Here is a 25563-nt window from a genome sequence, read left to right on the forward strand (position 1 = left end):
GATCTCCTGTTGATGGCGAACTCATACAGGGGCACATGCGAGTCTTCGCATCCTGACGCCAGCAGGGACAGGACACCATGGAAGGGGATGAACTACCGCCGGATACAGTGTGTAGCGACTGTTTAGATTTCCGGCGTTGCTGTTGGACACGTCTCATTGCATGGGACCTTATTTGCGATTCCGCTGCCCAGTCCCTTTTCCCAGTCGATGTCTTGACGTTAACAAACGTGTAGGTTTTTGGAACAGTATCCTTGCTTGGAATAGCGCATGTTCTTCCTTCTGAACACTGACCATGCTGTAATGGTGCGGATCTAGGATCCTGCGAATCAGGATTGACATGGCTTTTGAGGCGCGGGAGCGGCTCCTGGAATACATCGATCCCGTGTTCCAATTCTGCAAATTCAATGCCCGTTGATATTAACTGCTGCTCGTTATTATAGTGAGGCATATCCGCTCTGGCTATTGGCGGCAGACGGAATTCAACATCACTATGGAAGCTTTTCATCATATTAGTCAACTCCAAATTTACCCTGTCCATATCGAGAGCAATATCCCTAGTTTGGGATTGACGAAATCAGGTCTTGAAAATACAGGCAACATGCGTTGGGTGGGTGTTTCAAAATTCAAGAGTGATTGAGTGCCCTTACAATCCCAATGCAGAACGGAGGAGTATTGACATCGTTCCTCAACACTGCGGACGTCCTTTGGACTACCATCTCCTAACTACTGACTAGGCGGACAGCACTGCTCTGCAGCCGATTTCGAACTGCCCCAATTCGCTACGACCGGCATCCAGAAAATGAAGTGGGGCCAACCCGTAGCAGCGCTAACATGCAGCTTGTTGAGCTGATGATCTTCGTTGGCAGCAGAAGGCCTGCATTTCCCGCTCCGTCGAGAATGGCGCCTTGTGCTAGGTCGCTAAAGCGCTTTTGGTATTCCGTATAGCGGCCGGAAGTGGAATGGCTGATTCTCAAGTCTCCCATGCTAACCTTGAAACCCTAATGAAATAGTTCAGCGACCAGAATTGGAATGGTTGATTTCCATGCTCTCAGCCTCTAGTACAGTAGCCAGGAAGGGGATAGCTGACTCCCTCGCATAATCTCGTGTCGGAACTCTAGAACAGCGACCAGGAGTGGAATAGCTTATCGCAATGCTCTGTAGTACAGAGATCAGAACTGGATGAGCTGCCTCCTTTGCAGGGTTCTGCCTTTGGACTCTAGGACAACACTTGGAAGTGGGATAGCGGTGTGTATGAACTATTTCGTGTTGTGGATTGCGAGGGACATCTCCAAGAATTTAGAGTATGGCTTAGATGCACCATGGCCCATTCTTTACCTCATTTCTCACTTGCGACTATGACCGTCACCGAACTTCGCTTGCGATGCCGCCTTGTGGCTTAGCAGGAGCAGGAGCGTGGCCTGGCTTGATGTTCATCCAGCTTCGGTCGCGAAAACACGACAACTCCTGGAAAAGCCCTGTTCAACAGATTCACTTCTTTTTTGTCACATGTCTCCATGCGCCCTTTGCACTTCTACTAGTATCTATCAATTTGTTCTGATGATCGGACCTAAATGGATTCAGATGGCCCTGTTAAGTGCCCCGCACTCGCCACTTGCACCAAATTCTTATTTTGCTCGCCCACGTCCTTTGTCCTCGTCAGGTAGGCAACACAATACTTTGCTTTGACGATATTCCATTCATTCAGTGATACTGGCTGCTCTTTCTTTTATTGAGTTCCCCTGCTATTACATGTTGTGTTGTCGTTTACTTCGCCTCTTGATGTGGCCTCGCTTAGCAATACGCCGGTTCTGGTAAGCAATTAGTCACCATAAGTACGCTCGGGCTTGTGAGAGTCGAGTTTTGGATCTCTTACACCAAGTCATCTCTATCTAGGGAATAAAATGGACGACCGAGTTCTATTACGTCCTTTGTGATTATTCTGTTCTTCAATGACCCTGCATTCGATTTTAGACTGTGGTGCTATGTTCATACAAATTACCTGGATTAGCTATAGTGGTTCTCGTTCCTTCCTACATACACAGGATTACAGACCAATGGAAATAGACTCAATTTTGTCTATGCGTGAGATTGGCGAAGGAACTCCTATGCTTATAGTTCATGGCTGGGAGATGGACGGCAAAGTCGAAGAGATAGACTTTGAGCCTATATTTACCAAAGTTCCCGGATTTCGCAGGATTTATGTGGACCTCCCAGGTATGGGAACAACACCAGCAAATAATATCAAAGATCTGGACGACATATATCTCCGCCTGGTGCAATTCATCAAATCACGAATGGGAAAGTCAAAGTTCTTGCTTGTGGGTTCATCATGCGGTGGCTACCTCGCCCGAAACCTCGCCCAAGTGTATCATGGGCAAGTCGATGGCCTTTTATTGCGAGTACCCCTCATCGAACCAGAGGACAGCTTGCGAGATCTCGATACCGTTCAACCATTGGTTGTGAATGAGAAACTCATGTCGAGCATATCAAAGGAGGACAAGGCGCTTCTCGGAAATATTCTCATCCAAACCCCTCCTTATATTGAGTCTCTCAAGGCAAAATATGAAGTCGCTGTACTTCCAGCATTAAAAGCAGCAAAAAGGGACGTGTTGAACCGGATTCGGGCTGACACAAAGCGATATCAGTTATCAGTCGCTTCAAAACACAGAAACTCCAAGTTTCTGGCACCCACACTTATCATATGCGGTCGACAAGACGAGGTCGTAGGCTATCGAGACAGCCTGCGCCTGTTAGAGCTCTACCCGCGATCGACCTACGTCGTTCTAGATCGCGGTCGACATGATCTTCCTATTGATGAGAATGGGGTTTTCGAAGCTCTTGTCAGTGATTGGCTAACTCGAGTTGAGGAGTGGCGCGAACACCGTCCGTTATAAGCATTCAGGACCCAATTGTAGCAGATGGCGCCCAGTACTATCTAACTGCTTCGGTGTAATCCGCGACCTGAGATTTACCTTCGTGACTCATTCGCGTATTCACCTTGTAGAGGCAGTGTTTGATTGCTTCATACTTTTCAAACTGTGCAGTTCTAGGCCCTGGACGAATGACATGACTCGTCGAGCTAATACGTCACAAATTGTCTGGTGGCAGAACCTTTGCAGCCCTTGTATTTACATACAAAGACAGCTCATGCACTTAATCATGCACTTGATACGAGGGGAGGGTTTGCACGGCCGTTGCGGGCGTCATCCGAAGATCTAGCTCGCAACGTTAAAGGGACCTAGTTACAAGGATGAATAAAACGTCAATGTTCCTCCCTCGGTAAAACTCCCTATTGATGTGAGCGGCACATAGAAAGGTCGGGATCCAAACTCGGAGTATAAACAGCCAAGCAATGAGCTCTCATCCCTGCTAGCAACTTGCATGAACTTTGCAGCCAGCTAGCTAAGTAACTAGATATATTGCTAGTTAGTGGATATCCTCAAGGTCTCAAGTCCGACTACTAGGTAAAGTAAGCAACCTGGTGCTAGAGTCCTTTGAAACTTTTGTCAGCATCGTTCAGAAACATGAGTAAGCTGTCTCCCTCTTAAATCCTGTCCGGATATCTTTTTGGAAAAGAAAGTATCAAGCATCGCAATGTCATTTCTTCCATCCCATAGAATCTTCAAGATGATGAGCACCATTCCTCGCCCCTCATGGCTAAATTCGTATGTCCTCAATAATCTCTTCCTGTAGTTACACTTCTAACGGTTGTGCAGCACTTTCACGCAAACTGCTCTAATATCCCTTATCATGTTCTGCTGTTCAGGAATGAATGCAGCAGTCCTTGGACTGGGCGCAGGCGGGAGCCGTGCTGAGATGATTCCTCTCGTGGACCGCATTACAACCGTTGGGTTGGCATTGACAGCAGCGACAGCGATCTTTGGAGGTACATGCACAAACAAATTCGGCCCACGTTTTACAATGTTGCTCGCTACCTGTGGCTACCCGACGTTTGTCGCGGCACTCTGGTGAGTACGAAACTTTGCCGAAATTCCAATACGGGCTGATTGACTCCCATAGGTTACTTGACAAAGGTCAAGCCCAGTGGTTTGCTTGGGTCGCTACTATCTGGCATGGAATTAGTGCTGCAGTCTTTTATCCCGCCGCAGGTATGTATCTAGTCAAGCGACCAAGGCCTGCTAACAAATTCAGGTTTTGTTGTTTCTGCATACTCGTCTGAGAATCACCGAGGTCGGTACATAGCCTCTATGTGGTGTTCACAGAGCCTGGGTAGTATAGTGGGAGGAGGTTTGGCACTATTTCTATAAACCGTGGCTGTGTACTGAGCGACAGTAGGAGTTGTCCTCGGGATCACTTCAAGGACAAGTCGGAGAGCTGCTGGAGTCCCAACTACAGTGTATGCGACTGTCGTTTGCATTCAGACCCTTGGATTTATATTTGCTATGTTCCTCGGAAAACCCTCAGAGATTCGCCGCAAGAACGGACGACAAATCGCGCACTTCAAACTCTTAACGTGGAAAGAGGAGATTCTCGGCCTTCCTAAGACTCTCGGTAGGCCAGAGACACTCCTCTTAGTAGTCCCCCTTTTCGTCATGGGGATGCCGTTCTCATTCCTTGGGTCCTTGAATGGATCATTCTTTAGTGCACGGACGCGCGCCCTGGCAAACGTAAGTTTATCGCCTCCGAAAACTTCCAAGTAGCTGTTAACATCGTACTCCTCAGCTGTGTTACTCGTGTGCCTTCTTTTTGGGCACAGCAGTGACGGCTTACCTTTGTGATAATCAAAAGCTAGGTCGTCGACGACGGAGAGCCATTTTAATTAACTTCCTGATCCTGCTCACCAATGTAGCTGCGTGGTCAGGGATGTTCCACTTTTTGGTAACAAGGCGTATCAACAGAAAGCATCCGTCGCCAAAGGTTGATTGGACTGATGCTGAAGACTTCCTCAAACTGCTGTTTCTCTTTATCGCCATTGGCTTTTCCCAAGCAATGTATCAGTTCTACCATATCTGGCTTTGCTCAACCTTTTCCAACGACCCTCACAAACTTGGGCGATTCAACGGATACATCTCCGCTCTGAGGATGAGCGGTCTAGCCGCTGCTTTTGGCCTTGACTCGCACAAAGTGGACTTTCTGGTTGAGGCAGAAGTGTACTTCACGGTTCTGATGATTGGAGTTGTCTTGGCTCTCATCTCAGCTTATCGGTATACAACGGATACGAATTATGGGAGCGAGGATTCAGTCATTGATCCTGACGATTCAACCACGGCTATTGCTGGCAACGTTAGATCTAGCAGCGATATTGGGGAGGTGATTTACTCAGTGTATCCCCAGAAGGGGTGACCGGAAACTTACTGATCTGACATTGATAGCCAACGAAACGAGCTTAGTGAAATGGGAGAAGTGGTTCAAAACAAGGATGGAAATCTCGCTATAACGAACACTAGCTGCGGGCGCGTTAATAACCCTCCGGGCGCCTCGGTTAAGGTATTATTACTAAGAGCAGAGTAGGAGGAGCGTATAACTCGCACCTCCCACACCGACTTAACTTAGCCTCCTCTCGAGGCTCCGAGTCTCTATGTAGATATCTGATACCGATTGAGCAGGCTCTATTGTTGTGTTTCTATCGAATAGGCTTCCTTGCGAGGCCTCTTACAATGTGTCGTCGTTATTGTAGTTTACAGAACTTACTCCTACTTCTGTAGTTAACCTCGTTAACTTATGTGCTAAAGATTTTCGATAAATCTACTTATATACCTAGAGGCCGAATAGACGGTGAATCTATCACGTGACCCGACCTAGTAACCCCTGCTTATAAGTCTGGGCACCACGTAATGAGACGACCGTGTAATGAGACAGTAGTCTTTTTTGCCACCACAGTGATACAATCATGATTTGCCTATTCTATTGACTCATTGGCACTGAATCAATGTATGAATGGTGCTAGAGTGTCATCTAACTGTCTATTCCGCGTACGATTCCTAGTATTTAAGTGCATAGAAGACCTCGCTGTCGCCTCCAATGCCTCTATACTCTACCTAGCCTGCCTAATCATCTTAGTATTCACAAAGACGTCATTATAGTCAATTGCGACTCGCGGTTGTCTCCTAGCGACTAGCTCATCAAGTATGTAAGCTGAATAGTAAGTTATAACGATTTTAGAGTATTATCCTACTATAGTCGATCCAATACTTTGCCGGTTTTTTAGAGTAGTTGACGGACTGACCGAGAAACGGTCTCACGCCGTGAAATTAATCCGTTTCCTATTAGACTTAGCGTTAATTAAATAGCGTACGAATATCTATCGATTAATATTAGTTTTACCTACGTAACAGCGGCGTTATCAGTAGCATTTAATTAATTTAACTATCTAGTACGATTTAGTGAGATCGAGTGACTTTACGAGGATCTTAAGGATAAATACTAGCTATATTCTATCCTATACGAATACGATATAATAATAAGCCCTTATTACTTATCTTTTTATAACTTTTAAGGAATTTACTCTTCTGAGGATGAAGGTAGCTGGCAGACCTTTGTCGAGGCTGGAGCTACAGTGCTCCCACCTTCCCGTGGCCCATGTATCGGACTGGTAAGTAGTCACTGTTCGCCGTTTGGAATTTCGTGTGGAATGAATGCTAAGTATTAATACGTAGGAGACGGGCCTGCTAGAGGATGGCGAGACACGAGTCTCTCCATCAAATCGCAACTTCAAGGGCCGACTCGGATCAAGACGTGGGTTCTCTTACTCTTTTAATTGTGTTTGTAGCACTTCAGAGGACTAACAGCATAAAGTTGCTCATGCGTACCTTAGTAGCCCCGTGGTTGTGGCTGCGAGCGCCCTGAACGGCGTTCTTTCGGGTCCCGGTGTTTACAAGGTGCCGGACAATTATACTGGCGTAGAGTACGGGTACGGCACCGGAAAACCTGCAACTATCGAAAACGAGCTCGACAATGCCGTTGAACAGCTCGAAAAAGTCTCTCATCGACGGGATTGAGATGGCTGCTCCTATATGATACTGCCCAAGCAGTCACGAACATCCTCCCAGGCTTCCCAACTACGAGCCTAGATCTCCACTCACTGAGTTGCCGTATTTCGCTAAGGGGGCGAGACGAGACTTAGATCAAACACAACCCTCCCAATCACAGGATGCTAGCCAGCGTTCACCTTTGGGGGACCACGGTGGCCGTCGTATAGATATGAGAAGACTTGAACAAAACTGTTCGCATGGTCTTTTCTGGGGAGTCTTTCGCCCTGCCCGGAAAGAAGCTGTCCGTTTGACGCGCGATTTTAAACTTCAGATTGAAGTATGGAAGTCTTCTTGATGGTCGCTCCCATTCAGCGAGGAGTATACCCGATAGTCGGCGATTACTTACCGTGTGGCACTCGAAGCAATCTACCCATATGCCCGTGGAGAGCTTTCAACATTATTTTCACTTCTTTTTGCCAATCACGTTAAGGTCCGTTGCTACGTGGAAGAGTGTTCTCCATGTAGCCACTGTGTTCTGGAGCAGGTGGACTGCCGCGTCACCAAGACAAGAGAGTTGAAGTACGTTGGTACGCTGCTTCCCAACTGCTTCCTACTAACTAATCCATCCGTTAGCAAACGAGCGAAGCTGAACCCTACTATCGCTACTGTGGGACAGAAGACCTCGTTAAATATCACTGCATCTAAATCGGTCATACTAGGTGGCGGCGCTGGTATTGGAACGTCTGATTCTCAGTGACGCTGAGCATGAACTCGGAGCCACTCCTGGAGAACTAGATATACCCCATGAGTAAGATGACTTTTTGTCGTGACTCCAGTTATTCCGGAAGATGATAATCGGGTTAATGCAATTAAGGTTGCATTCGGACCCCATTACAGTGTTGTGATAGTAGACTTGTGGCTGTGACACTGTGAGGTGGCTCTTTTGTCTCCCCTTCATGAAGGAGGATACCAAAAGGCGCAAGTCCTCCATCCATTAAATCTCAATCATGGCATGCAGACAGCAGAGTATAGAGAAATCCCGAAGAATCCATCAAATCTCGACCATAGAACATCGAGCGCTAGTCTTGAAATACGCAGGTAGTCTTTCGATAACCGGGGGATCGCACTGCATGCAAATGAGGTCGTTATCATCCAACAGAATCAGCAACTCTGACCTCACTTGACGAGCTCCAGCGAGCAACGCAATCCATTCCATTTCCGTGCAATATTCAAATTCGATATATGGTCGACTAGACGACAAGCGTTATCAGCATAGCTCATATCGACCTCCTAGGCCCATCTCCAGCCAACTCGAGTCCCCACACCCGAGGCTGTGGAGACCGGAGATGGACAGACCTGGTCGGAAATGGGCTTTTCACTCCGGAGTTGGATCTAGGCTTCCCTTAGAGTTCTATACGCTTACCCTGGACTTCTACTCCGAGCTTTAAAATCCTCTTGCCGACAAATCCGAACCAAGATTGTAAATAATCGTTTCCATAATTGAGCTAAGCGCGACCGAGAACAACTATCAGCCCTCCACCACCATTCGCATTCAGCTTTGCCTTTGTCAGTGATTAGGGGATCGCATTCTATATAAATGTGACTTCGCCACTATGCAAACCCCGCCGTATTAAGAGATCTCCCCATCTCGAGCTTTCCGGTTTTCCATTGACCACATCCCTCCTTTTGCAAAATATTTGCGATGCCTGGTCTTGAGGATCAAAAGAGTCCCAGCATGGAGGCTACTGCACAAGACGAGATGCAGAAGATGCAATCGACCGCCCAAGGAACCGTCAGTGATATCCAACTGGATCCAGCACTCGAGAAGCAGACCCTGAGGAGATTCGACCTTTTCCTCCTGCCCCAGATTGCCATTTTGATCATTATCGGATATCTCGATCGGACAAATGTCGGTACGTTCTCTCTCGTCGACGACTAGCTAGAAGGCAGTCTTAAAAGAGATGTCCCTGATTAATCTCTCCTGTGCACAGGCAATGCTGTGATCTTCGGGTTCGCAAAGGACATCAACCTGAAGGGCAAAGAGTTCAACAATCTCGTCACGCTCTTTTACGTCACATACATAGTCTTCGACATCCCCTGGGTCGTCTGCATCAAACGGTACGGCGCAAACAGAGTCCTAGGCGTCGCGCTGCTAGGATGGAGCGCAGCGACTCTGGGGACTGGGTTTGTCCACAACTACCATCAAGCTCTGGCATGCCGGTTATTGCTGGGCTTCTTTGAAGCAGGGCTATTGCCCTGTATGGTCTTCATCATCTCTACCATTTGGAACAAGAAGCAGCAGGGAAAACGCATCGCCGTTATATACTGCGCGACTACCATCTCCGGTGCGTTTGGTGGATTGTTTGCGTATGGCGTTCAGCAGATGGGCCACAAGCATGGCTTGGAAGCCTGGAGATGGCTGTTCATCATCGAAGGCATCATATCGTTTGTGGTCGGGGGCTTGTGCTGGGTTACCATGCCGTACAGCGCTGAGAAGGCCTGGTTCTTGAACAAGGAGCAGGCTGGGTTGATGCTGTTGAAGAAGCAACGGGACCTGCTGTACAAAGGAGAGGATGAGTTCAAGCCAAAATACGCTTGGGCTGCAGCGACAGACCCACTGGTCTATCTTGTTGCATTTTCCTTGTTCTCCTCCTCACTACCGCTGCTGGGCTTCGGGACATTTTTGCCTACGATCATCCGTGGTCTTGGGTATGCGATCCTTCCACCAGACGTTCAAACTGAAATCTTCTAATGCATTCACAGATACACCTCGATCCAAGCCAACTACCTCACCATTCCGGTGTACGCGCTCGCAACAGGGACCGTTGCCCTGATGGCATGGTTGTCCGACCGACTCCACAAACGGGCCTTCTGCCTCTTGATAGTACCAATTCCCGTACTGATCGGCTATTCCATCGCCATCGGCAGCTCCAACATCGGAGCTGGCTATTTCGCCATGTTCCTCTGCGGCGCTGGCATCTATCCCTACAATTGCCTCATGCTCACCTGGATCTCCAGCAACCTGGCGCCAGACTACAAGCGCAGTGTGGGCATACCGCTTGCGGCTACTATTGCGAATGTCTCTGGCATCCTCTCTGGACAAATATACCCCGCCACAGATGCACCACGCTATGTCAGTGGTAACGCTGTAAGCTTGGGGTTAGAGTTTGTGGCCTTCTGTGGGATCATTGCGATATATTGCTTGTTGAAATGGCGGAACAATAAGAAAGAGATGATCCTGGCTAGTGGTGTCGAGAGCAATGGGAAAGAGGGAGACGCTAGTCTTGAGTTTAAACATATCTTGTAGGCGAGACTCAGTGCCCTCATGCTAGAACGGTCTGATATGGGTGAAGACGTGCGAGCGGCGATTGAGAAGAGCATTATCTATAGTTCTTCGGCTCTGGGACCATAAGCTACTCAATAAAATGCCAAAAAGGTCTACTCGGCCCAAACGATTATCTAGCATGTGCGAGCCATTTTGTGAGGTCTTCAAGACTATTAACTTGGGTGAGGAAAATTTGAACCAAAAGAAAAGTGGTGAGAGCCTTGCTGTTGCCAGTAGGTTCAGACCTTCAAGCGTAACAGAAAAGTTGACGGCAATCAATGCTATCATCTTGATTCAGAAGCCGCTAGCCACGTAATGCTTCCTGCCAGATGATGCACCCCTCCACGACTTCATATACTGTCAAAGATATTACTCGCACCAGTCCTTGCAGGCCACACAGTTGAAATTTCAACAACGCTCATCGATAAGCCAATGTCAAGAGCTAGCTGTTGAGAAAATTTGAAATCAAAACGCACTGAAAATCTTGCCCAAAAAATAACACGCGCCATTTCTTCTCGTGAAGAGTTCCCCAGACGCTAGGATTAAAGTATTGCTAAACGCTAAGAATAAAGGCTGGGATCAGGTTGCTAAATAAAATAGAGTAGCAGACAATCGGAAACGAAATGCGTCCCATCTCTAGAAAGTCCGTAAGTCCATCTCTTCGGAATCGGGTGAGGGTGGCTGTTGCAGACGGACATGCACCAACTCGCAGACATAGCAAATCCATAAATTCGTTCCAAAATACTCAGGCAGTGGGGAACCTGTCTGTAAACTGTAGGATGCGGCGTAATTGTGTTTCAATCTCAGCACATTCATCGAATCAGCATCTGCGATTGAGGTATGCTTGCCGAGTCACCGTTGCACTATGGCTAGAAAACCGCCGGTTGCCACCAGCTGCCACGATTGTCCTTAGGTTGCTGGGAATTTTCATCTGCCGACGTTGCGTCCTCTTCCACGTTGTGAGAAACCTTGTTCGCTGTGCTTAGTGTCTCAGAGTCGGCAGCCTTCGACATGATGTTCGGGATTGTTGGAGAGTCTACATCAATGATGCGCAGAAATAGCTTGAATCAGTCCGGAGCTGGAAATTTTCTCAATGGAACAATTCTTGTTCCAGGACAGATCATTGGATTATAAATTTAAAAATGACATACCAAGACCTTTCTCTTCTTGACCGTGCTGCCCGTTAATGCCAATGTTGGGCAGCTGGGGCGGATCTTCGCCTTTGGGTGTATCTTTTGCTGGTAGCGGCGGTGGAACGGGTGAAGCGTCATCGTTCTCTGGGGTCAAAACTTTCTCCTCGCTTGCATCTTGAAACATCACGTCGCCTTCCTGCGAAGTGTCGGGCTCCGGATCTAGGGGGGTGGCATTCGTCTCTGAACTGGGCGCGGCGGCGGCAGCAGCGGCAGCAGCATCGGCTCGTTTCTTCTCCAACTCTGCTGCACGAGCTGCCTGGCGTTCAAAATTCTCTTTCCTGGCTTGCTCATCTTTTAATTTGCGTCTTCGTTCGACCTCATCCATGCCTCCAGTTTTCTTGAGTTTCCCCTCTTCCACGAAGAGCTCGACCTCACGCTGAAACTCGCCTACTTTACGGGTTTCGAGCTCCCGTTGGCGGGCCTTTTCTGCTCGCTCAATTGCCTCAAGACGATTTTCATGGTTCGGTTGTAGCGCTCTCACTTCGTCCAACATTCCGGTCTTAGCCTCATGGGGATCGACAAGAGTATCAAAAGCAAGACTTCTGGACGGGTTACGTCCAACAGTCCCAGCAGCCTGGAGATTTTGCTGTTTGGTAGCCTCCTCAACCAACTTGAAAACACTTGTGATGTCTTCAAGATCACCGTCCAAGTCATTCATCAATTCATCCTGCTGGGTCAAGTCATCTCTTTCCATCATGACCACTTGCAATTCTTGTTCCCATATCTTAGTCCAAATTGGCTTCTCGCGCCTAACAAATTCCTTGACTTTAGCGAGCTGTTTAGCGGTGGCACTGATGTCCTTGCTTATATCCTCAAGCACACGTGGCAGAGGTCTGACCCCACGTGACACAACATCTTTGCGTAATTCTTCCACGACATCAGATAGGTCATCGACCCGATTGACCAGTGCCTCTGAATCAGTAGACAGAGTTTTCTTTCCGGTGTTGATGTGATCACGACCAGCATCACCTTTGAACGAAGCATTGGCAGCATCTGTAGCGGCTGCTTTGACCGAAGATGCTTTGGCTTTAATCTCATTCATCGATGCGGCGAAATCAGACGACATTGACGAGTATGTCTGGCGCAAGACGGCAATTTCTCGGCGAAGGCTTTGAATTTCTTGCAAAGAGGATTCTGATGTGGCGCTCGATTTGAAGCTACCAGAGGCAAGAGTGGGTGTTCGTGATGGCTGTTGACCGGGCACTGCAGACATTCGGGCCATCTCTTTGGAAGTCTCCAACTGCCGGTCCGAAAACCTTTGCATCAAGGTACTTTGCCCTTCCAATAACTGCTTTACCCCGTCCAAAGTTTTCGAGAGCCCCCCGAGTCCTTCATCGATATGTTTCTTAACCTCATCGAGATCTTCAACGTTCAGCACGAGAACACATCTGTCCTTAACGTCTGCTAAGTCCTCTAGCTCATGTCTGACCCCAGAAACAGGATCCTGGATGTAAATTTCCGGGAGGTCCACACTATTGTGTTGGTTATTCCATGCAAATTTCTCGATGAATGCCAATTGAAGTCTAGGGATTGTGAGCTCGTCGTAGCCATCCGCAAGCACAAACTTCTTGATCTTGGTCCGATATTGCAAAAATAGGGTCAACTCCTTGCCTTGTGGAGGAGATGAGTCCAATGTGAGGACTTGAGACTGCGGGGGGGTGATATTGTCCCTTGGCTTCCGTTGAACAGTTTCAGGAGTGCTTTCGTCCAAAGCCTCAGCAGAATCATTGTGATCAGGAGGTTGAGGAGGGGCAAGCTGAGCGTCAAGGGAAGGAGCTGTGGGCACTTCATCCGGTCCAGGACTGAGAGGTCCATTGACGGTTGCGCCGACCACGATTTGATCAGAACCGTCATTCTGATGATTCCGAGGTTGTAAATACTCGTCAGGTGTCTTGACAGTAGGGCTGTCGAGATTCGCCGATTCTTCCGGAGGTTGTATCCGCGGCGTTGCATCCAAAGATAAGACCGGGGTTTCCTCACGCTCCTCTGAGATTCTTTGGGGAGTCTTAATAGTCCCACTTCTACTTGGAGAGACATCTCCATGTCTCACGGATTTTGATCTCGATTGTTGGTAGGAGCTTCTGGATCGAACCGCGGTCAGAGACTCCCGGACTTCCTTTCCACGATTAGGGATAGGGGAGTTCTGAGTGGAGGGTATCATGGGTACACCATTAGGAGAAGTACCCAGATGTTTTTGTATTTGGTAGGCAGAGAATCTTCTTGAAGCTCTCCTCTCCAAGTCACCCCCGCGTTGCAACCTAGCGAGAGCATCTGTTTGTTTCGGCGGGGGCGGAGGTGGGTGAGGGAATGCAATTGCAGGCATAGTCGGTGCTGGAGAAGATTGGTCTTGGTCACGAAATGGTGGCAAGACAGGGATATTGTGCGCCGTGGTACTCGACAGGGTAGAAGAATCTTCAGACAGTGGAATTGGGGCGGCGGGATCGCGTCTTATCGAGTGCCGATTTATTGCTGGTCGACTAGCCTGTTGCGCGGCGGAAGGATTGGGGAGCTGGAAGGGTTGCTGTTCAACGGCTTGCTGTGTTTCCTGCGGCGTTTGGGCACGCATACTTGATGTGGCGCTCGGAATGTCTTCGAGCATATGGGTCAGGCCCGTCTCATTGCTTCCAGTGGTCGACACACTGGCTTGTCTAGGCTGAGTAGCCGACGGCTTTGCTTGGGGGGCCGTGATTGCATCCTTTGTCCCTCGCCCCCGTAATCTGCTCTGTTTTCTCTTGAGGCCATGTAGGAGATTGATGATTATATCACGAATCCGAGGTAGGTAGTTGTCAAGGGCCTGTGGCGAAGCTGCTTGACTGAGGGTATCCTCAAGAATGCTCCGCAGGAGGTCAGGAACAGGACCAAGGTCAGAGGTTTCGACACCGATGGAGTTGAAAGCACGGCAGGCGAGATTGAACTCGTAGCCCAGACGAACGTAGACATCTGACACCTCCTCTTCTTGTGCCTGACCGCGGGACCATTGTGTTAATGTCTCAAGTAATTGTTTTGTCGCGACCAGAAGATGGGTGACGCTCTTCTCGATCTGGGAGATCTGTTTGTCGGGCTAATGAGAGAAGTCAGGTTAGTGTCCATGTGCAACGAGACTTGAGAAGGGCGACCAACATTTGTGGTTCGGGAACGACCTGAGCCAGATGTATTTCTGACCTGGGGGCCCGAGACTGAACCAGATTGATTCTGAGATGTCATCTCGTCCAAGAGGTTCTGTTGTCTTCGCTGTGAGGGGGTTGGTCGTTGAGCTGAGGTCGACGGTAGCATCACGGAGAGCGGCGCGGACGAGTCCTTCAGCAAGTCATGATACAATTGAGCGGGAGCGATCACTGCTCTATGCAATGAGGCTACATAGACACCTGGGACTGGTCGCCTTCAGACGTAGGCTTGCTTGGTGAATAACGATCTGGAGCTTTGAGGAGGCTGCATGGGGGAAGACTTTTTTGGGGCAAGTGCCACTTTTGACTTGGGTTAGGCTTTCGTCCCGACTCTCGAGGAAAGTACGCCAAGAATAGGAGTAAGGGTTCCCGACAGAAGGGACGATCTCTATTTCTTAGTAGTATTCATTACTCGTGTACATACGGATACACGAGACAGCTTACTCAGACTCAGCCTTACTCTGTGACACGTATCTCATCTATATTCGTCCAGGTTTGTTCTAGAGAATTACTACAGTGACATCTAGTGCCAGTGTTGCGCCGATGGTCTTGGTGGTGTTGATGGTCCGATCCCATTTGGTTGTGGTCAGGCTGACCTCTTTTGGAACAATTCAATGCATCACTCGGAGACAGTGACGCCAAACGTGATCTCCTCACATCACATGCATGTTTTGCTCACGTGGAGTCGTTTGACAAGGGTCTAATTAGCAAAATGTCATGGCCAGATCGGAAGCTCAACACTGTGTATTTTCTTGATTGTCCTTGCCATCCAGGGCAGGTCATTATCGACGCGCTCGACAGCGTATACTAGTTCTGCTTCTTGGATGCAGCCTATAACGATGTCGCTCGTCAACTGCTGTTCTCCTGTCGACTGCCCACGCACGCCTTCCACGTGGACTTTCCACCTCTATAATCGTACAGCCGTGGCTTGGCGTCGCTATCCACTTGGAAGCAATGATTGCAGTTTCCCCCCAGCGCCGATGCTCTAAGTCATAACGCGTCCATAAATGATAACCCGGAAAGTTGGTCGGTTTCTGTCTCGATACCGTGAGACTGACATCTAGTTCGCAACACCGTTGGCGTGTTCGTACTCCTTCAGCTTTTGTCGCACCAAAGCCAGTGCGTTTCTCTGCACCTCTTCCTTGTCGTTTCTCACATCCACACGAAGAACATCCCACTCCTGGTCCTCTTCGGGTTCCTCGAGCGCAGCCATCTGGCTATGTACCATGCCTTCTTTCATGTAATGACCCACCCGTTCCTTGACGCGTTGTTGCAGGGTTTGCTCGTCGACCTTGAGATAGATGAAGTGTACCTGTACTGACGGGTGCTCGTAGTTCGCCACTCGAATGACGTCTCGGTATTTGTGCTTAAGCGCAGAGCATGTCACAATGACGGAGTTACTCGTTCGGAGCTGTTTGATGGCTTCCTCTCTGAGAGTGATCAACCAGTCCCACCGATCCGCATCTGTGAGAGGATGGCCCTCGGCCATTTTTTGCTTGTTGGCCACAGGGTGGAACTGTCCATGATCGTGAGTACAACTGGGATGGATGAGGGTGGACTCTCACTTACATCATCGCCTTCAACATAGGGTAGTCCCAGCGTTTCAGCCAAATGCTGAGCAACAGTGGTCTTTCCGCACCCTGCAGGGCCAGTGACGATCCAGATGTGCTCTACATGATCTGGGTCCGATTCCATGTTCCTTGAGATTGCCTGAGGAGATGGGGTGGCCACTCGGAAAGGATAGCGGAGGGCGTGAGATCGTGAGGTGCGTTCTGCGGATAGCATGGTTGGGAAGTTATTTGGGGGCAGATGATGTCACACTCCAGGACAGACGGATGCACGAGGCCACCAACAGCGGCCACACGAGCAGTCAAGATGACAGAAAGCAAACGCCGTGGTGCTCAATACAAGGGAGTAGGGAATGAGAAGGAGGAGGAGAACAAGAAGAGAGATGGACTTACGGGTCGCGTTTAAGTTGCGGAGGCTCAGCTTGTGTCTGATGCAACACAATTTGTTCTGACCTGAGGGGCAAAAACGGTCAACAGCCTGAGGGTCTTCTCTTCTTGTCTCGTGTTCGGCGTGACTGCTACCATCTGGGAAAGAAAACAGGCTGAATGCCGCATCCGCGGGATCAGAGCAAAGGACCGTAAGAGGCGATACCCCACACTAGTGAAAGCCAGTGACGGGGGAGACGGATGAAAAGGCTCATGGCATGGCAATTTTTGGCATGCAGGACAAGTCCAAGGAGACGGAGAACGAAAGGGGCATTGACGGTACACGGTACGGCTGGGTGCGGGTGGAATAGCGGTGGTAGCCCACCCTGGAAAGTCGAAATGCGGGCAGCGAGTCAACTTGATCCAAAATGAAGTTCACACGAGTTCCGAACAAGATTGCGGGGGGCTGCAGCACCAGTTTTCCCTGGCCATTGGTAGCCTAGAGGCTGGGGATGCCTAGGGCGGCCAAGCGCAGCCATGGAGTGCCCTTGCCAGATCGGCGCCATGGTGACGAGTTGGCGGGTGCTCCTGCAGTTTTTGCTCTCCCTCGGCATTTGCTGTGGCTGAAGCTGCTGACTCCTGAGGCCGGACGGATTATTATTTCTCCAGTAGCCGATGGGGGAGTTGCTGGAAACCTGACGCTATTTCTGCCCTGGTTGTCAGCCGGACAGTATTAGTAGTTGAGTTGGTGAATTGAGACCTGGCTTCGTGAGAAATATAGTTTGGTGACTTCTTGTGTTTGATGCTTCACTTGTCCTACCTGGTAGCAGATGGATAGGTGTGTTCAGTCCCGAGGAGGAGCGCGTGGGGGTCCGCTTCATGACAGCAAACATCTGGTTTGGGCCACCTTGGTTTCAAACTCAGTCGTCATCATGACTTCCCAATGCACTTACGGGATATCCTGCGTACGCGAGTGCCAGCCTCTTGCTGGACATGAGTGCTTGGGCGCCTGGGTACGTAGGATTGAGATAGGAATTTTATGGGAAGTCGTGCCAGTAGGAAGCCCTGCACGTGTCTTTTGGAGAAGGAGGCTGGACAACCCTTGGCATCAAATGGACGCAGCCTGCGGAGAGCTGCACTTGTGCCTTCCCCTACAATGCCATCTAGAAGATCCATCGTAATCGCGTATCTGACCTCATTGCACCCAGCACCCTATCCCCGATGAATCGATTCCTTGGAGTCGCATAGACAGTTTCCGAGTCTACGCATTTTATCCCTCTCCAAAATGTCCTCGTTCTTCTTCTCCACCCCAGTCGATATCGATATTGTCCTCGAGGATACCGACGGCCGCCAGACTGTTGATGTCAAGCTTGATAAGAACCGAAGGGAGAAGGCCCCTTTGTACCTCGACGGAGAATCAGTGAAAGGAGCTGTGACCATAAGACCCAAGGATGGAAGACGATTAGAGCACACCGGCATCAAAGTCCAATTCATTGGCTTAATCGGTACGCTTCCCTCGCTGCCTATGCATGCTCAATTTGCGGTCAGACCGCATCGACTTCTAGATTCTTACTCTCCTCTGCAGAAATGTTCTTCGATCGCGGCAACCATTATGAGTTTCTCTCTCTTGGCCAGGAACTCGCTGCCCCCGGCGAACTTCAGCACCCCCAGACATTCCCATTCAACTTCAAAAACGTCGAGAAGCAGTACGAATCATACAACGGTATCAATGTCAAACTCCGCTACTTTGTGAGAGTGACTGTGTCAAGGCGGATGGCAGATGTGATTCGAGAGAAGGACATATGGGTCTACTCATACCGGATACCACCAGAGACCAACAGTTCCATCAAGATGGACGTCGGCATCGAGGACTGTTTGCACATTGAGTTCGAATACTCCAAGAGCAAATATCACCTTAAAGATGTGATTGTTGGCCGCATATACTTCTTGCTGGTCAGATTGAAGATCAAACATATGGAATTGTCCATCATTCGACGAGAAACAACCGGTGTCGCACCAAACCAGTACAATGAAAGCGAGACGCTGGTGAGATTCGAGGTACGAGCGATGCTTGACTACCCACACGCCCATGCATGTGCTAACCCCTTCAGATCATGGATGGCTCACCCTCACGAGGTCCGTATTGTCCCCAAAGTGATAACTGTTATTGTAGTTCCAAGGGCCAGGCGCTCAAGCACTGTAACCGGGCGGCCGGAACACTATGCTGACAGTACGAGCAGGAGAGACCATTCCCATCCGCCTGTTCCTCGGAGGTTTCGACTTGACACCAACGTTCCGAGAAGTCAACAAGAAATACTCCACGAGATATTACTTGAGTTTAGTCCTGATTGACGAAGGTGAGCCCGGATATGGTTTCCATCCTGCCCGCGTTCAAGCCACACTGCCCTCTTGCCCTGAACCCCCATTGTGGCTTTGCGCTGACCCCCCGGACCACCCCCATCGGCAAAGCGACCATTTGCCCCCACGTTAGCCGGAGTCTAGTCGGTTGCACTTCGGAGCAATCCCTCCCGCACCCAAAATATCACTCAGTGGTCCCGACGGAAGATCCGTTACCTCAGCCCTGTACCTAAACGCACAAAACCTCAACATTTGGTAACTCACGCATTTACTAACGTTGAATTCTAGATGCTCGCCGTTACTTCAAACAGTCCGAGATCGTGCTGTACCGGCAGGCACCGGACACGGCACCGCAACTCGCCATTGACAACCCCAGTGTCGGTGGCAAGCATCCGATTCAGTCCATTCCCACACCTGCCTAGCTAGATCATGGGGAATGAATCGACTTGCTTTCTTTCTCAGTCAAACATACCTGTGATGACTCAATCAGGCAATCTCCGGCGGCTGTCAGCGGGGTTTCATTATCACCCAGCTTCCTGACTATTCGTCCAAAATGTGGAAGAGGTAGGGTTACCGCCATTGGCACTACCCAGCACTCCGAACAGGATCCGAACTTGGCGGTGAGATGGATGTCCACGTGGTTGTGGTTGAAGTTCGGACGGAAATATATGCGGCTCGGAAAAGGCCCAGTCAAGAGAAAGCCCTTGCTCTAGTTGCTATGTCACAATGTAGGAACCCACGGCCAAGTGGCTCCATAATATGGTCACTGGACACGTGCAGTCATGGCTAGGGTATGTCACCAGCCTCAGGCACCCTCAGCTCTAGGCGGACACTGGTTGCACGATTGGAGTGCTCGATGTCTCTGTTCATACCCATAGCCTCGACAGACATGTGTCGACTTTCTTTCATATTCCTGCGCTGCCACTCCTCACGGCAAACTCGCATCCAGCAAATAATGTCTAGAAAACAGAAGCAGAGAAAAGCCTGTCATTGTCTCCTGCCCAGAAGCCAACCGTGCGTTGCCACTTTCACTAACTAATAACTTGTCTATCTGAATGGATTTCAGTCGTACCACCGCTAACATCCCTCCCCTCGTAAACCGGCGTTTGAACCGTCTTCTCTCCCCAAGGCGTAGGTTCAAACACCCCAACCTTCACCCACAGCCTCACTCCACCTGCTGAGCGCATCGTCAATAGCCCGCCCCGCCTCGTCGGCCTGCCATGCACCCTCACCCTTCAACCGGGGAAGAGCGCGCCAGAACTGCGACACGCGCAGCAAGAACGAGTATAGGATGCGGAGGTGCTCTTTGCCATCGTCGTCGTTCTCGTCGTCGTAGTCGTCATAGTGATGGTCTTGACCGCCACTAACAAGTGCTGTACCGCCATCCGAATGCTGCGAAGCAGCAACTCCAGCAAAAGCACGACCGTCGCTCCTAAGCTCCACGAACCTGGTCAGCACAGTCTGCAGCTCGCCCTGCTGGAGAGGTGGCGGCGGCGTCAGCCCGCGCAGGCGCTGGTCCGAAAGCAGCGTCTTCAGCGGATGCACGACGCGGAGGAGCAGATATGGCGCCGCATTGCGAGCTAGACGATGCGAAAGCGAATGTGAGGGCGAAAATCTGGATCTAGCTCTAGGTTTACCACCATCATTCCCGTCTTGCTGGTTGGCTTGCTTAGCGACAAGGCCAAACAGCGCGTCGAGAGCGGCACAGCATATCCTCCTCCGCACCGCGAAGACGGGCTTATGCACGGTCCCGGCCCGGAGATCCGTCAGGCCCTTCAACGGATCGCGGTCGAGGTCGGCTGGCAGATCGTAGAACCAGGGCTTCGCGATCAGCGATGCATTGAAGATCACTATGGCATATTTGGTGCACGCAGAATTCTCGACGCATTCGTGCTGGAAAAGCGATACGACGCACTTGTGCAGACGTTGGAATTGAGAGATATCGAATGATTCGTCTTCGAGAAGTATTTCTGGCTTCTGCTTCGTTGGGGGGTTGGACAGGCCGCCGGGGCTGAGGATGTTGGATGTCAACGGGATGAGTGAGTCTGCCATGCCACTGACGAGCGCCTCGTCTGGCATTTTCCCTGCTTTTGAGTTCTCTTTCGTGATGGCCTCCAGCATGACCACTGCTGTGATGGTGGCGTTTCGCCAGAGTGGAGCGTCGTTATTGCTTGGTAGGTCGGTGTATTTTGTGCGTATCAGGGCGGATAAAATGTTGAACGATGCTTCGACCAGTTGGTGGTGAATGAATCCCCCTCCCTGCGTAAACTCTAAAACCATTGACCGGAGGATATCCAGGCATGCAGATGCGAATGCAATAAAGGTTGGTCGCTGCACAGATTTCATAATCGCCGACTTCTTGGTTGCATTTACTCTTCCGTTCGCAATCATCAGCATTGACCGCTCGAGATGCAGGAGATGTTGACAATAAATGTCCATGGCACCGGGCAGGAGCGTCCTCAGGATTGAGAGGCATTCAAGCACTTCTGTTTGTTCTATCGATGGAGTCTTGACATCACTGGTGTACGGAGGATGGCTGGAAAGGAGAATGGTACGTTCGATGGCTTTGCCGAGTATGGCCTCGACTTGCGCTCCGTTGTGCTCATACTTTTGGACCGCTGAAGGACATGTCTTGTATGCTTGAACGAATGTGCGAGCGTGGGCACTGAATGCAAATTGATTAGGGACTTGCTCTTTCGAGTCCTGGATGTCGGCTGGGTGATATGTGCTCCATATCCGTAGTACTGGTGTAAGTAAAGCATCGTCAAATTTCCCGAGTAGTGGAATTGTCGACAGTAGGCTGTTGATATTTGCAAAAGCTAGAGAAGCGGCGCTGAGGGATTTTGTGTTCAGTACGGCTTCAAAGACGTCCATCAGACAGTCCCATGTATTTGCAAAGGTCTGATGTTTCGCTATAACATTTAGGTTTTGCGTTATGATCAATACGATTCCTTCGGTCAACTGTGCCACGGACGACATCCAATCTCCTTGATCGTGGTCTTTGTTCTTGCCTTGATCGAGAGCGAAGCGAATGATACTAAACGGACCACTGACCAGCACTGTAGCCCATGCATTTGCAGTGAGACTCTCACTGGATGCCTCAAGAGTCTTCAAGAGTATCCTGGTGGCAGCATTGCGGATATCGCCTCGCTCGTCACCACAGAGTTTGAGAAGCTCTGCCACTGTAATGGACCATAGCAACTCCGTACCGGCTGCACCTTCTAATGACTCGATGTCTTCTAGCACGGTTGGACTTATAGGCAGCTGGGCTGATCCAATTGTTTCGAGCCTAGTCAAGGTTTGAGATGCAAGACTCCACAGCAGAGTAGTGCTTGTGAGTGCCACGTTCACATCAAAATTCTGGCTACCAAAATCGCGAAGTAGCTGAGCCAATTTTGCCAGGGACTCTACCGTGAGAACACTTAGGAAGTCAGACGTGATCAATTGAATTGACCTGAAACCCACACGGAGAATCTGAGCATTCTTTTCTTTCAGTTCAATCATATCGGTCGAGAGATTAGATAGACTCCCTGCGTCATTTGCCAATTTCGCGAAAGACAAAGACAAAATGTCCAGAGCGATCGGCCAGCTGTCACGTAAAGCGTCTCCACTATGACTGAGCATACTTTCAAGTGCGTCAAGTAGCCTCTTGTGGATCTCGTACTGAACATCATCTTGGTGATCCAGATCTGAAGAAGTCAATACCTGGAGTTGTTTCATCAGGGCTTCCAGGCACCAAATCCTGACGACATCCTGATCTTTCACGCTATGGTTTGCATCATCAAGTAACTTGACAGTTTCCATGGCTATCAGGTCAACCACGCTTGCAGATTGAATTCGATGACCATCAGACACAGAATGATTCTGGCATAGCTTGAGCAATCTAGAAGTAATCAGGTCCCATGAATAATCATGCTCCTGAGACAGCGTGAAACGGTAAAGATTAATGCGTGAAATTTCACTTATCTTGCTGAGCACAAAACTAATTTCCATATCCAACGTTTTCGATTTGGTCCATAGACCAGAGACACTTCGACTGGCATGATGTGTTGGTCGTGATGCCTCCAACTTGGTGGAAGACGTAGGTGAAGAAATGATTACTTGGCCAGCTTGTGCTCCGCCTTCTGGCTTGTCCTGGCCGAGCAGTCGGAAAAGTGCGTTGACGAGATTAGCGAATGGTGCGGCATTATAACCACGGGTACTTTCAAGCATACGCTTAGTCGCCGCCTGAACAGCAGCAATCTCGCTCGCCAATGTGGTCTGGCTTTCGTGGCCGGTTGTACCTATCTTAGGCGTCCCTCCTTGTGAGGCTGTGGACAGTGTCGTCGGAATGGCGATCAATGCTTCGACATGCTGCATGGTTTCTATCAAGATGAACCAAGCACCTTTTTCTAGGGTAGGGCCCAGCGCAATTCCCAAATTCAATAAAGCCCTCAGACAAAGAAGGTGCCGAACATTGAGTGGTGAGCTACTGGCTTGGTGCGTTGGTGTTGGAGGAGGCTCCCGGGGGGGGTGGAGACTTTCAGTCGGGTCGTCCAATTCCTCGATATCCGTGGATTTGGCTGTTTTAGAACCTTGATAGGCTGCTATGACACTACTAGCATTTGCAGGTATAGATGCTTTAGCCAGGGTTGTGAGCAAAGCATCTCGAGGTGTGGACAGTTCCAAAACCCCGGAGACCTGGGCAAGCTTTTGAACTGACCTGATCAATATGTGATAGAATTCGGAATCCAATGCGGAGTTCAAGAATGTCGAGCATATTGCAAGAGCCGCAGGCCAACAAGCCTCGACCATTGCAGCGCAGAGCTGAATTTGGGCAAGTGACGTATTTTTCGAAAGCTGGAGAGGATTCACAAGTCGTTGATACTTTTGAGACGAAGTGGAAGACCTTGATGGTTTGCGTGCTGGTCCATCATCTCTCGCATCGGTTGCTAAATTGTTGCCCCTACTATCCTCGCCTGAGTCACGACGAGAAGACCGGGTTGGTACGCTCAATGGCATGACAAATCTGGAAAGTCCGTCACAGAAGGAAGCAGTACATTCAAGGACCAGGGTGTACACGTATGTGCTGGGGATGGCAGGAGCGACGTGCTTTTCAGGTTGCTTCAGTAAGGGAGTGGTTACCACGCTCCATTCTGTGCTCAACCCGATAGTGGTCAAGTCTGCCGATGATACGGAGGTAATAGCACCCCCGAGACCCTGAGCCTCGATGGATGCGACTTCATCCCCTCTCAAATCATTTCCACGATAGACGGGAATAGTCGATTGGCGACCGAGGCCGATCAAAGAGGGGTCCTCAGCAGCAACCCTAACAAACGAACTCAACAAGAGGCCGATGACGCTTGATTTGCCAGTAGAATCGAATAACTCAAAAAGCTTTCTGAGTGTGCTGAAATCGGCAAAAATCTCGCGAAAGAACTCCAGATATAGCGCTCGTTTCCACAATATATTGCCATCTTTCTCAAGGGAGCTGATGAGGGAGGCTATGATAGGTTGTAGCTGTTCCTGGAGAATATCTGCGGATGCCTGGACTAGAAGGAGGAGAATCGCAATAGCACGCACTGACGTACCAAAGCCATCTTTCCGGGCTATCTGCCTGGAAAGACCCGGCAATAGATTTTCCCGGCAAGCTTGCACCAGCTCCAGCTGTGAAACGAGGAATGAGCTGTGGTTTGACAAGATGGTGTGGAGTGTTTCGAGGAGAAACTCGGGCGATACACCATCGAGTTTTACGAAATTTGGTACTTGATGATTAAGCAATAGGCATAAATCATCAAAGACGCGTATAGCGTCATCTGAGCCGTCACTTTCCTTGTCGGATGGATCTTCGCTGTTTGGGCTCTCACTGTCACTGGGAGCACGGGAGGAATGAGGTTGTGCCCCGCGTTCGAAGACGCTGTTGATTAGCTGCTGGAATGTAGCAGCAGCGGTGTTGCTGACTATTGCCGTCTTGCTGGCTTGGAGTGCGACACAAATTTGCAGTATCCTAGCAAGAAGGGGGCCATAGATGTCGGAGGCATAGAGTTGAAGCAGGGAGGGCAATGTTTGCAGAATTTTCAGCTGAGGCTCATATCCGGAATTGACGCCATCACCAAAAGCATCTAGAAGGTCCCGAAGCCGCGAGCGAGCAATGGCCTTACTGGCAGTCAGGCGCTGCAGACACACAGTGCCACTGCTGACCAGTTTGATGTTTTTGGTTTTGCAGGCTAGAATAAAAGGGTTGATGAAGTCGGCACGGCGTAGAAGATCAGCAGCCAATTGAGACTCAGAAGTCACCGATATAGCTCTGAGATCAGAAAGGGACTGCTCAGCGGCAGAACGGACATCACTGTATTTGCGTTTGGAGTCTGAGATCAGGCTCATCAGCTCTGACTGAAGGAATGCCTGTGTCATGGCCTGCTGAAGGATTTCATCATGAACCACCGACAGGCTACAGAGATGTCATTAGCGACCTGATAGAAGCACTGAGCTGCACCGTATTTGGAAAGTGGTCGCCATCAGCCAAAACAATGAGAAGGAGTAATAGTGTCCTCATTGATGGGAGTTGGTCGATGCCAAGGCTGCCTTGTCAGTAGAAGTGCCTCGTGACAAGGCTGAGGCCTGTGGCTGGAGCGGCGCGTGCCAGCGCCATTTGTGGCTATGCTCGCCTGCCCCTCC

The 25563-nt window shown here is 49.8% G+C and overlaps 7 protein-coding genes across 7 annotated transcripts; 4 read left to right on the forward strand and 3 right to left on the reverse strand.

The window, feature by feature from the left end:
• Positions 1–2078: 2078 nt before the first annotated feature.
• Positions 2079–2894, forward strand: A1O9_11223 (uncharacterized protein; the record flags this gene model as incomplete). Its single annotated transcript, XM_013399942.1, has 1 exon — positions 2079–2894. One exon carries the CDS (start codon positions 2079–2081, stop codon positions 2892–2894), a length of 816 nt encoding a protein of 271 aa, XP_013255396.1.
• An 856-nt stretch (positions 2895–3750) lies between these two features.
• A1O9_11224 (uncharacterized protein) lies at positions 3751–5304 on the forward strand (the record flags this gene model as incomplete). Its single annotated transcript, XM_013399943.1, has 4 exons — positions 3751–3968; positions 4021–4109; positions 4294–4628; positions 4684–5304. 4 exons carry the CDS (start codon positions 3751–3753, stop codon positions 5302–5304), a joined length of 1263 nt encoding a protein of 420 aa, XP_013255397.1.
• Positions 5305–8634: 3330 nt separating this feature from the next.
• Positions 8635–10239, forward strand: A1O9_11225 (uncharacterized protein; the record flags this gene model as incomplete). Its single annotated transcript, XM_013399944.1, has 3 exons — positions 8635–8845; positions 8924–9641; positions 9696–10239. The coding sequence occupies 3 exons, from the start codon at positions 8635–8637 to the stop codon at positions 10237–10239; spliced, it is 1473 nt and encodes a 490-aa protein (XP_013255398.1).
• Positions 10240–11385: 1146 nt separating this feature from the next.
• Positions 11386–14723, reverse strand: A1O9_11226 (uncharacterized protein; the record flags this gene model as incomplete). Its single annotated transcript, XM_013399945.1, has 2 exons — positions 11386–14511; positions 14571–14723. The coding sequence occupies 2 exons, from the start codon at positions 14721–14723 to the stop codon at positions 11386–11388; spliced, it is 3279 nt and encodes a 1092-aa protein (XP_013255399.1).
• A 951-nt stretch (positions 14724–15674) lies between these two features.
• Positions 15675–16309, reverse strand: A1O9_11227 (shikimate kinase; the record flags this gene model as incomplete). The annotated part of the gene is made up of 2 exons (XM_013399946.1): positions 15675–16130; positions 16184–16309. 2 exons carry the CDS (start codon positions 16307–16309, stop codon positions 15675–15677), a joined length of 582 nt encoding a protein of 193 aa, XP_013255400.1.
• Positions 16310–17833: 1524 nt separating this feature from the next.
• A1O9_11228 (uncharacterized protein) lies at positions 17834–19328 on the forward strand (the record flags this gene model as incomplete). The annotated part of the gene is made up of 5 exons (XM_013399947.1): positions 17834–18053; positions 18134–18606; positions 18660–18684; positions 18786–18905; positions 19195–19328. 5 exons carry the CDS (start codon positions 17834–17836, stop codon positions 19326–19328), a joined length of 972 nt encoding a protein of 323 aa, XP_013255401.1.
• A 715-nt stretch (positions 19329–20043) lies between these two features.
• A1O9_11229 (uncharacterized protein) lies at positions 20044–25299 on the reverse strand (the record flags this gene model as incomplete). Its single annotated transcript, XM_013399948.1, has 1 exon — positions 20044–25299. The coding sequence occupies one exon, from the start codon at positions 25297–25299 to the stop codon at positions 20044–20046; it is 5256 nt and encodes a 1751-aa protein (XP_013255402.1).
• Between the last annotated feature and the right edge of the window lie 264 nt (positions 25300–25563).

This window comes from Exophiala aquamarina (assembly GCF_000709125.1).
Source record: "Exophiala aquamarina CBS 119918 chromosome Unknown aczIA-supercont1.16, whole genome shotgun sequence".
Taxonomy (NCBI): domain Eukaryota; kingdom Fungi; phylum Ascomycota; class Eurotiomycetes; order Chaetothyriales; family Herpotrichiellaceae; genus Exophiala; species Exophiala aquamarina.